At 43.1% G+C, this 12,651-nt stretch overlaps 1 protein-coding gene across 3 annotated transcripts in view; it reads right to left on the reverse strand.

Annotated features, from left to right (window-relative positions):
* LOC139749170 (uncharacterized) overlaps positions 1–12,651 on the reverse strand; it is a 117,944-nt gene that overhangs the window by 51,616 nt on the left and 53,677 nt on the right. Inside the window, exon 6 of one of the 3 annotated variants that reach the window (XM_071662828.1) lies at positions 6,329–6,377. The exons of the other annotated variants lie outside the window; for them this stretch is intronic. Within the exon in view, the coding sequence (XP_071518929.1) occupies positions 6,329–6,377 (49 nt within the window). The remainder of the gene's footprint in view (positions 1–6,328; positions 6,378–12,651) is intronic. 3 annotated transcript variants of the gene reach the window in all.

The raw sequence follows: 12,651 nt of genomic DNA on the forward strand, positions 1-12,651 counted from the left end.
GGAAACAGACGAAAGAATGGCTCAACCCACCCATATATACATAGTAAAATCAATATTATATCAGACATCATCTAGTGTCTATTGTTAGACAAAAATTTAATCTAGAAGCATATTAGGGAAAACGCTACTCTCTAACATACTGCTTCCATTCACAAACAAGGAACATACAGTACATTCACTTGATGCTTGACTTCTTGCATTTTCACCACTTGCCAATGTGCTTTCAACTTAAAATTGCTTTCTGTAGCAAAAGAGCACAAATCATGTTTATTTATAAACTTATTTGCTTTGTCTCTGTCTCCCACGTTAGCGAGGTAGCGCAAGGAAACAGACGAAAGAATGGCTCAACCCACCCATATACACATGTATATACATAAACGTCCACACACGCAAATATACATACCAATACATCTCAATGTATACATATATATACACACAGACATATACATATATACACATGTACATAATTCATACTGTCTGCCTTTATTCATTCCCATCGCCACCCCGCCACACATGAAATAACAACCCCCTACCCCCGCATGTGCGCAAGAAAGCGCTAGGAAAAGACAACAAAGGCCACGTTCGTTCACACTCAGTCTCTAGCTGTCATGTAATAATGCACCGAAACCACAGCTCCCTTTCCACATCCAGGCCCCACACAACTTTCCATGGTTTACCCCAGACGCTTCACATGCCCTGGTACAATCCACTAACAGCACCTCGACCCCGATATACCACATCGTTCCAATTCACTCTATTCCTTGCACGCCTTTCACCCTCCAGCACATTCAGGCCCAGATCACTCAAAATCTTTTTCACTCCATCTTTCCACCTCCAATTTGGTCTCCCACTTCTCCTCGTTCCCTCCCCCTCTGACACATACATCCTCTTGGTCAATCTTTCATCACTCATTCTCTCCATGTGACCAAACCATTTCAACATACCCTCTTCTGCTCTCTCAACCACACTCATTTTATTAACACACATCTCTCTTACCCTTTCATTATTTACTCGATCAAACCACCTCACACCACATATTGTCCTCAAACATCTCATTTCCAGCACATCCACCCTCCTCCCACAACTCTATCCATAGCCCATGCCTCGCAACCATATAACATTGTTGGAACCACTATTCCTTCAAACACACTCATTTTTACTTTCTGAGATAATGTTCTCGACTTTCACACATTCTTCAACGCTCCCAGAACTTTCGCCCCCTCCCCCACCCTATGATTCCATGGTTCCATCTGCTGCCAAATCCACTCCCAGATATCTAAAACTCTTCACTTCCTCCAGTTTTTCTCCACTCAAACTTATCCCCCAATTGACTTGACCCTCAACTCTACTGTACCTAATAACCTTGCACTTATTCACATTTACTCTCAACTTTCTTCTTTCACACACTTTACCAAACTCAGTCACCAGCTTCTGCAGTTTCTCATATGAATCAGCCACAAACGCTGTATCATCAGCGAACAACAACTGACCCACTTCCCAAGTTCCCTCATCCACAACAGACTGCACAATTGCCCCTCTTTCCAAAACTCTTGCATTCACCTCCCTAACAACCCCATCCATAAACAAATTAAACAACCATGGAGACATCACACACCCCTGCCAATAACCTTCATTCACTGAGAACCAATCACTTTCCTCTCTTCCTACACGTACAAATGCCTTGCATCCTCCATAAAAACTTTTCACTGCTTCTAACAACTTGCCTCCCACACTATATATTCTTAATACCTTCCACAGAGCATCTCTATCAACTCTTATCATATTCCTTCTGTAGATCCATAAATGCTACATACAAATCCAATTCCTTTTCTAAGTTTTTCTCACATTTATTCGTCAAAGCAAACACTTGATCCACATATCCTCTACCACTTCTGAAACCACACTGCTCTTCCCCAATCTGAAGCTCTGTACATGCCCTCACCCTCTCAATCAATACCCTCCCATGTAATTTCCCAGGAATACTCAACAAACTTATACCTCTGTAATTTGAGCACTCACTTTTATCCCCTTTGCCTTTGTACAATGGCACTATGCAAGCATTCTGCCAATCCTCACGCACCTCACCATGAGTCATACATACATTAAATAACCTTACTAACTAGTCAACAATACAGTCACCCCCTTTTCTAATAAATTCTACTGCAATACCATCCAAACCTGCTGGCTTGCCTGCTTTCATGTAACGCAAAGCTTTTACTACCTCTTCTCTGTTTACCAAATAATTCTCCCTAACCCTCTCACTTTGCACACCACCTCAACCAAAACACCCTATATCTGCCACTCTATCATCAAACACATTCAACAAACCTTCAAAATACTCACTCCATCTCCTCATCACCACTACTTGTTATCACCTCCCCATTAGCCCCCTTCACTGAAGTTCCCATTTGCTCCCTTGTCTTACGCACTTTATTTACCTCCTTACAAAACATTTTCTTCTCCCTAAAATTTAATGATACTTTCACCCCAACTCTCATTTGCCCTCTTTTTCGCCTCTTGCACCTTTCTCTTGACCTCCTGCCTATTTCTTTTACATATCTCCCACTCATTTGCATTACTTCCCTGCAAAAATCATCCAAATGCCTCTCTCTTCTCTTTCACTACTAATCTTACTTCTTCATCCCACCACTCACTACCCTTTCTAATCTGCCCATTTCCCACGCTTCTCATGCCACAAGCATCTTTTGCGCAAGCCATCACTGCTTCCTTAAATACATCCCATTCCTCCTCCACTCCCCTTACCTCCTTTGTTCTCACCTTTTTCCATTCTGTACTCAGTGTCTCCTGGTACTTCTTCACACAAGTCTCCTTCCTAAGCTCACTTACTCTCACCACTCTCTTCACCCCAACATTCTCTTTTTTTTTTTCTGAAAACCTCTACAAATCTTCACCTCCACAAGATGATGATCAGACATCCCTCCAGTTGTACCTCTAAGCACATTAACATCCAAAAGTCTCTCTCGGCGCCTATTAATTAACACAATCTAATAACACTCTCTGGCCACCTCTCCTACTTACATATGTATATTCATGTATATCTCTTTTTAAACCAGGTATTCCCAATCACCAGTCCTTTTTCAGAACATAAATCTACAAGCTCTTCATTTCCATTTACAACATTGAACACCCCAAGTACACCAATTATTCCCTCTACTGCCACATTACTCACCTTTGCATTCAAATCACCCATCACTATAACCTGGTCTTTTGCATCAAAACTAATAACACACTCACTCAGCTGCTCCCAAAACACTTGCCTCACATGATCTTTCTTCTCATGCCTAGGTGCATATGCACCAATATCACCCATCTCTCTCCATCAACTTTCAGTTTTACCCATATCAATCTAGAGTTTACTTTCTTATACTCAATCACATACTCTCGCCACTCCTGTTTCAGGAGTAGCGCTACTCCTTCCCTTGCTCTTGTCCTCTCACTAACCCCTGACTTCACTCCCAAGACATTCCCAAACCACTCTTCCCCTTTACCCTTGAGCTTCGTTTCACTCAGAGCCAAAACATCCAGGTTCCTTTCCTCAAACATACTAACTATAACTCCTTTTTTCTCATCTTGGTTACATCCACACACATTTAGACACCCCAATCTGAGCCTTCGAGGAGGATGAGCACTTCCCGAATGACTCCTTCTTCTGTTTCCCCTTGTAGAAAGTTAAAATACAAGGAAGGGAGGGTTTCCAGCCCCCCACTCCCATCCCCATTAGTCGCCTTCTACAACACGTGAAGAATGCATGGGAAGTATTCTTTCTCCCCATCCCCAGGGATGCTATCAAAATCTATAAATCGGAAGTGTATAAAGCATGCTGTCAAGCCTTTTATCAATTTTGCCCTTTTTACACACTAAATGACAAGCACCTGCACACGTTTCAGTAACTTTCCTTGTGTTGCATTTTTTTCTCATTTAAAAAGAGCCTGCATCTTTTAAAGTTATAATATGAGAATGTGTGCCAGAGACTGGAGACCACAACAACTCAGGTTACTGTGATACTATGATACCTGGAAGTATTATTGGTTGGTTATAGAGCACCAAAATCAGTTAGCTGACAAAACGTCAACTGATCTGACACAAGGCATTAGCCAAGGATGCAATGTGACCAACCACAGCCTATGTAGTGCTTACTCTTACTTCCTACATTATCATTATTATACTCAAATGATGTTTCCAGCATCAGCAAGGTAGCGCAAGGAAACAGAAAAAGAATAGCCCAACCACCGACATATACACATATATAAATAAGATACAAATCTCCAACACCTAGGATCGAACCCGGGACCCCTGTGCAATATATGGGAGCGCTACTGATAGGCTATGATTGCCGCTAATAGGGAAATGACTTCGAATACTATGTACTCAAATACCCTTCGTCTCACGTTGTGAGCAACAAAGTCTACACAGGTTGCTTCCCATCAGGCTCACACAGCCAGCAGATAGCATTTTACCGAACCTAACTGTACAACGTGAGGTATATGAATACGAACAAAGTGTATCTGAAAGTGCATCTTCAGAGAACATACAAACATCAAACAACCAGTATCGAACCCAGAACCCATGTGCATCAGGTGGGAAAGCTACCTCCAAGGTATAACGAAGGGCATTCGAGTATAGCACTCGAAGTCATTTCCATACTGGGGGTGATCATAGCCTAGCGGTAGTACTCCCGCCTAATGCACAGGGGTCCCGGGTTCAATCCTGGCTGCTGGAGGCCTGTATTTACTGTGAAGGTGCGCGATCATATGCACTTTGTTCATATTCATACACCTCCGCGTTGTACAGATAGGTTCGGTAAAAAGCTATCTGCTGGCTATGAGAGCATGATGGGAAATGACCGGTGTAGACTCCGTGGCTCACCAACATGAGACGAAGGGTATTTGAGTACACAGTACTCGAACAGTCATTTCCCAATCAGGAGTGATCATAGCCTAGCGGTAATACTCCCGCCTGATGCACACGGGTTCCAGGTTCGATTCTGGCTGCTGGAGGTTTGTATGTTCTATGAAGGTGCGTGTTCATATGTACTTCGTTCGGATTCATATACCTCCACGTTGTACAGTTAGGTTTGGTAAAATGCTATCTGCTGGCTGTGTGAGCCTGATGGGAAGTAACCGGCGTAGACAACGTTGCTCACAACATGAGACAAAGGGTATTTGAGCACAAAGCATTCCAAGTCATTTTTCTATTAGGGGCAGTCACAGCTTAGTGGTAGTGCTCCCACCTGTTGCACAGGGGTCATGGGTTTGATCCTGGCTGTTGGAGGTTTGTATGTTCTATGAAGGTGCGCGTTCATATGTACTTTGTTCGTATTCATATACCTCTACAATGTACAGCTATGTTCAGTAAAATGCCATCTGCTGGCTGTGCGAGCCTGATGGGAAGTAACCGGTGTAGACTCCATTGCTCACAACGTGAGACGCAGGGTATTTGACTATAGAATTCCAAGCCATTTCCCTATCGGGCGATTACAGCTTAGCGGAAGCACTCCCACCTATTGCAAAGGGGTCCCGGGATCAATCCTGGCTGTTGCAGGTCTGTATGTTATTTATATGTGTGTATATGTCGGTGGTTGCTGCCTTCATCGTCCAGGGTTCGATCCTGGCTGTTGCAGGTTTGTATGTTATTTATATATGTGTATATGTCGGTGGTTGCTCCCTTCATCCATTTCCTTTGCCACCTGAACACACCTTTGCTTTCATGCCAATAAATATTTGGAATAGAAAAGAAAATATAAAAAAGGGTTGACCAATTCCTGCTCTAACTACCCTAAATTTCATTAATTTGTCCTTCATTAACTGGTAATTCTGGGGGAAGGGTTGACAGTGACAAAGTTAGTGAGTTACCCTTCAGTGGTTGCCGAGTTGCACTCCTCTGACCCTGGCAACTGTCCTTTCTTTTAGCATATCAACGGTGATCCAGATTAAAACATCATATGGAATCAACCCCAGGTTTGGAAATCACTAGTCTTTACCATTTTCATTCAAGTTCAGTAAATCTATGCCTCCTTAGCCTGGTAATCCTCCCTTATAAATGCAGGTATGAACCATTTGGAAACAATGCAGGAAAAAGAAAGCAATATCACCATGGGCCTGCCTTAGGCAACTTCCCCAGAATCCCTCATCTCACTGAACCTTTCTACCCTATGCCACCTATAGCAGCAGTTAACATAGCAGTCTGGCAATAAATCAATGGATATACCAATTATTTCATATTAACTTCTTGCAGAAACATGGGAGACTACCATGCAGACTACACAAGAGCAAATTGCACTGTGGTTAAAATATAATACATTACTTACCACAGACTAATTTGGCAAACAGACAAAAAGGTTCCCTCTTCATCAGCATCTGTAAATGCAAGTAAAATTTTTGAACGTATCCACATAAAGATCAGAATAAATATTCCCAAATCAAGGAGACTGCTTTATGACACAATTCCCGCTAATGCGGGAAATGGCGAATAGTTAAAAAAAAAAAAAAAAAAAAAAAATTTCATTTTTCACCAAGTTAAAAAAAAAAGACCACACATTGTCCTCAAACATCTCATTTCCAGCACATCCATCCTCCTGCGCACAACTCTATCCAAAGCCCACGCCTCACAACCATACAACATTGTTGGAGCCACTATTCCTTCAAACATACCCATTTTTGCTTTCCGAGATAATGTTCTCGACTTCCACACATTTTTCAAGGCTCCCAAAATTTTCGCCCCCTCCCCCACCCTATGATCCACTTCCGCTTCCATGGTTCCATCCGCTGACAGATCCACTCCCAGATATCTAAAACACTTCACTTCCTCCAGTTTTTCTCCATTCAAACTCACCTCCCAATTGACTTGACCCTCAACCCTACTGTACCTAATAACCTTGCTCTTATTCACATTTACTCTTAACTTTCTTCTTTCACACACTTTACCAAACTCAGTCGCCAGCTTCTGCAGTTTCTCACATGAATCAGCCACCAGCGCTGTATCATCAGCGAACAACAACTGACTCACTTCCCAAGCTCTCTCATCCCCAACAGACTTCATACTTGCCCCTCTTTCCAAAACTCTTGCATTTACCTCCCTAACAACCCCATCCATAAACAAATTAAACAACCATGGAGACATCACACACCCCTGCCGCAAACCTACATTTACTGAGAACCAATCACTTTCCTCTCTTCCTACACGTACACATGCATTACATCCTCGATAAAAACTTTTCACTGCTTCTAACAACTTTCCTCCCACACCATATATTCTTAATACCTTCCACAGAGCATCTCTATCAACTCTATCATATGCCTTCTCCAGATCCATAAATGCTACATACAAATCCATTTGCTTTTCTAAGTATTTCTCACATATATTCTTCAAAGCAAACACCTGATCCACACATCCTCTACCACTTCTGAAACCACACTGCTCTTCCCCAATCTGATGCTCTGTACATGCCTTCACCCTCTCAATCAATACCCTCCCATATAATTTACCAGGAATACTCAACAAACTTATACCTCTGTAATTTGAGCACTCACTCTTATCCCCTTTGCCTTTGTACAATGGCACTATGCACGCATTGATCGAGTGAGTAACGTAAGGGTAAGAGAGATGTGTGGAAATAAAAAGAGCGTGGTTGAGAGAGCAGAAGAGGGTGTTTTGAAGTGGTTTGGGCACATGGAGAGGATGATTGAGGAAAGATTGACCAAGAGGATATATGTGTCGGAGGTGGAGGGAGCAAGGAGAAGAGGGAGACCAAATTGGAGGTGGAAAGATGGAGTGAAAAAGATTTTGTGTGATCGGGGCCTGAACATGCAGGAGGGTGAAAGGAGGGCAAGGAATAGAGTAAATTGGAGCGATGTGGTATACCGGGGTTGACGTGCTGTCAGTGGATTGAATCAAGGCATGTGAAGCGTCTGGGGTAAACCATGGAAAGCTGTGTAGGTATGTATATTTGCGTGTGTGGACGTATGTATATACATGTGTATGGGGGGGGGGGGGTTGGGCCATTTCTTTCGTCTGTTTCCTTGCGCTACCTCGCAAACGCGGGAGACAGCGGCAAAAAAAAAATATATACATATATATATATATATATATATATATATATATATATATATATATATATATATATATATATATATATATACATACATATATATACATATATATACATATATATATTATCATTTATTTTATTTATTGTACTTTGTCGCTGTCTCCCGCGTTTGCGAGGTAGCGCAAGGAAACAGACGAAAGAAATGGCCCAACCCCCCCCCCCATACACATGTATATACATACGTCCACACACGCAAATATACATACCTACACAGCTTTCCATGGTTTACCCCAGACGCTTCACATGCCTTGATTCAATCCACTGACAGCACGTCAACCCCGGTATACCACATCGCTCCAATTCACTCTATTCCTTGCCCTCCTTTCACCCTCCTGCATGTTCAGGCCCTGATCACACAAAATCTTTTTCACTCCATCTTTCCACCTCCAATTTGGTCTCCCTCTTCTCCTCGTTCCCTCCACCTCCGACACATATATCCTCTTGGTCAATCTTTCTTCACTCATTCTCTCCATATGCCCAAACCACTTCAAAACACCCTCTTCTGCACTCTCAACCACGCTCTTTTTATTTCCACACATCTCTCTTACCCTTACGTTACTCACTCGATCAAACCACCTCACACCACACATTGTCCTCAAACATCTCATTTCCAGCACATACATCCTCCTGCGCACAACTCTATCCATAGCCCACGCCTCGCAACCATACAACATTGTTGGAGCCACTATTCCTTCAAACATACCCATTTTTGCTTTCCGAGATAATGTTCTCGACTTCCACACATTCTTCAAGGCCCCCAGAATTTTCGCCCCCTCCCCCACCCTATGATCCACTTCCGCTTCCATGGTTCCATCCGCTGCCAGATCCACTCCCAGATATCTAAAACACTTCACTTCCTCCAGTTTTTCTCCATTCAAACTCACCTCCCAATTGAATTGACCCTCAACCCTACTGTACCTAATAACCTTGCTCTTATTCACATTTACTCTTAACTTTCTTCTTCCACACACTTTACCAAACTCAGTCACCAGCTTCTGCAGTTTCTCACATGAATCAGCCACCAGCACTGTATCATCAGCGAACAACAACTGACTCACTTCCCAAGCTCTCTCATCCCCAACAGACTTCATACTTGCCCCTCTTTCCAAAACTCTTGCATTTACCTCCCTAACAACCCCATCCATAAACAAATTAAACAACCATGGAGACATCACACACCCCTGCCGCAAACCTACATTCACTGGAGGAAGTGAAGTGTTTTAGATATCTGGGAGTGGATCTGGCAGCGGATGGAACCATGGAAGCGGAAGTGGATCATAGGGTGGGGGAGGGGGCGAAAATTCTGGGGGCCTTGAAGAATGTGTGGAAGTCGAGAACATTATCTCGGAAAGCAAAAATGGGTATGTTTGAAGGAATAGTGGTTCCAACAATGTTGTATGGTTGCGAGGCGTGGGCTATGGATAGAGTTGTGCGCAGGAGGATGGATGTGCTAGAAATGAGATGTTTGAGGACAATGTGTAGTGTGAGGTGGTTTGATCGAGTGAGTAACGTAAGGGTAAGAGAGATGTGTGGAAATAAAAAGAGCGTGGTTGAGAGAGCAGAAGAGGGTGTTTTGAAGTGGTTTGGGCACATGGAGAGAATGAGTGAGGAAAGATTGACCAAGAGGATATATGTGTCGGAGGTGGAGGGAACGAGGAGAAGAGGGAGACCAAATTGGAGGTGGAAAGATGGAGTGAAAAAGATTTTGTGTGATCGGGGCCTGAACATGCAGGAGGGTGAAAGGAGGGCAAGGAATAGAGTGAATTGGAACGATGTGGTATACCAGGGTTGACGTGCTGTCATTGGATTGAATCAAGGCATGTGAAGCGTCTGGGGTAAACCATGGAAAGCTGTGTAGGTATGTATATTTGCGTGTGTGGACGTATGTATATACATGTGTATGGGGGGGGTTGGGCCATTTCTTTCGTCTGTTTCCTTGCGCTACCTCGCAAACGCGGGAGACAGCGACAAAGTATAATAAAAAAAAAAAAAAAATATATATATATATATATATATATTTTGGATGTTAATGTGCTGAGAGGTGCAACTGGAGGGATGTCTGATCATTATCTTGTGGAGGCTAAGGTGAAGATTTGTATGGGTTTTCAGAAAAGAAGAGTGAATGTTGGGGTGAAGAGGGTGGTGAGAGTAAGTGAGCTTGGGAAGGAGACTTGTGTGAGGAAGTACCAGGAGAGACTGAGTACAGAATGGAAAAAGGTGAGAACAATGGAAGTAAGGGGAGTGGGGGAGGAATGGGATGTATTTAGGGAATCAGTGATGGATTGCACAAAAGATGCTTGTGGCATGAGAAGAGTGGGAGGTGGGTTGATTAGAAAGGGTAGTGAGTGGTGGGATGAAGAAGTAAGAGTATTAGTGAAAGAGAAGAGAGAGGCATTTGGACGATTTTTGCAGGGAAAAAATGCAATTGAGTGGGAGACATATAAAAGAAAGAAACAGGAGGTCAAGAGAAAGGTGCAAGAGGTGAAAAAAAGGGCAAATGAGAGTTGGGGTGAGAGAGTATCATTAAATTTTAGGGAGAATAAAAAGATGTTCTGGAAGGAGGTAAATAAAGTGCGTAAGACAAGGGAGCAAATGGGAACTTCAGTGAAGGGCGCAAATGGGGAGGTGATAACAAGTAGTGGTGATGTGAGAAGGAGATGGAGTGAGTATTTTGAAGGTTTGTTGATTGTGTTTGATGATAGAGTGGCAGATATAGGGTATTTTGGTCGAGGTGGTGTGCAAAGTTCGAGGGTTAGGGAAAATGAGTTGGTAAACAGAGAAGAGGTAGTAAAAGCTTTGCGGAAGATGAAAGCCGGCAAGGCAGCAGGTTTGGATGGTATTGCAGTGGAATTTATTAAAAAAGGGGGTGACTAATACGTATTGTTGACTGGTTGGTAAGGTTATTTAATGTATGTATGACTCATGGTGAGGTGCCTGAGGATTGGCGGAATGCGTGCATAGTGCCATTGTACAAAGGCAAAGGGGATAAGAGTGAGTGCTCAAATTACAGAGGTATAAGTTTGTTTGTGTGGGCGAGTGGGGCCTTTGTTGTCTTTTCCTAGCGCTACCCCACGCACATGACGGGGGAGGGGGACGGTATTCCATGTGTGGTGAGGTGGCGATGGGAATGTTTAAGGGCGGACAGTGTGAGTTGTGTGCATGGGTATGTATGTATGTGTCTGCGTGTGTATGTATATGTGTACGTTGAGATGTATAGGTGTGTTTATTTGCGTGTGTGTGTGTGTGCATGGGGGTGGGTTTGGCCATTTCTTTCGTCTGTTTCCTTGCGCTACCTCGCAAACGCGGGAGACAGCGACAAAGTATAATAAAAAAAAATATAATAATAATAATAATAATCCCTGGGGATAGGGGATTAAGAATACTTCCCACGTATTCCCTGCGTGTTGTAGAAGGCGACTAAAAGGGGAGGGAGCGGGGGGCTGGAAATCCTCTCCTCTCGGATTTTTTTTAATTTTCCAAATGAAATAACAGAGAATTGGGCCAGGTGAGGGTATTCCCTCAAAGGCCCAGTCCTCTGTTCTTCACGCACTACCTCGCTAATGCGGGAAATGGCGAATTGTTTGAAAGAAAAAAGAAGTTTGTTGAGTATTCCTGGCAAATTATATGGGAGGGTATTGATTGAGAGGGTGAAGGCATGTACAGAGCATCAGATTGGGGAAGAGCAGTGTGGTTTCAGAAGTGGTAGAGGATGTGTGGATCAGGTGTTTGCTTTGAAGAATGTATGTGAGAAATACTTAGAAAAGCAAATGGATTTGTATGTAGCATTTATGGATCTGGAGAAGGCATATGATAGAGTTGATAGAGATGCTCTGTGGAAGGTATTAAGAATATATGGTGTGGGAGGAAAGTTGTTAGAAGCAATGAAAAGTTTTTATCGAGGATGTAAGGCATGTGTACGTGTAGGAAGAGAGGAAAGTGATTGGTTCTCAGTGAATGTAGGTTTGCGGCAGGGGTGTGTGATGTCTCCATGGTTGTTTAATTTGTTTATGGATGGGGTTGTTAGGGAGGTGAATGCAAGAGTTTTGGAAAGAGGGGCAAGTATGAAGTCTGTTGGGGATGAGAGAGCTTGGGAAGTGAGTCAGTTGTTGTTTGCTGATGATACAGCGCTGGTGGCTGATTCATGTGAGAAACTGCAGAAGCTGGTGACTGAGTTTGGTAAAGTGTGTGAAAGAAGAAAGTTAAGAGTAAATGTGAATAAGAGCAAGGTTATTAGGTACAGTAGGGTTGAGGGTCAATTCAATTGGGAGGTGAGTTTGAATGGAGAAAAACTGGAGGAAGTGAAGTGTTTTAGATATCTGGGAGTGGATCTGGCAGCGGATGGAACCATGGAAGCGGAAGTGGATCATAGGGTGGGGGAGGGGGCGAAAATTCTGGGAGTCTTGAAGAATGTGTGGAAGTCGAGAACATTATCTTGGAAAGCAAAAATGGCTATGTTTGAAGGAATAGTGGTTCCAACAATGTTGTATGGTTGCGAGGCGTGGACTATGGATAGAGTTGTGCGC

Source organism: Panulirus ornatus, chromosome 6 (genome assembly GCF_036320965.1).
Source record: "Panulirus ornatus isolate Po-2019 chromosome 6, ASM3632096v1, whole genome shotgun sequence".
NCBI lineage: Eukaryota > Metazoa > Arthropoda > Malacostraca > Decapoda > Palinuridae > Panulirus > Panulirus ornatus.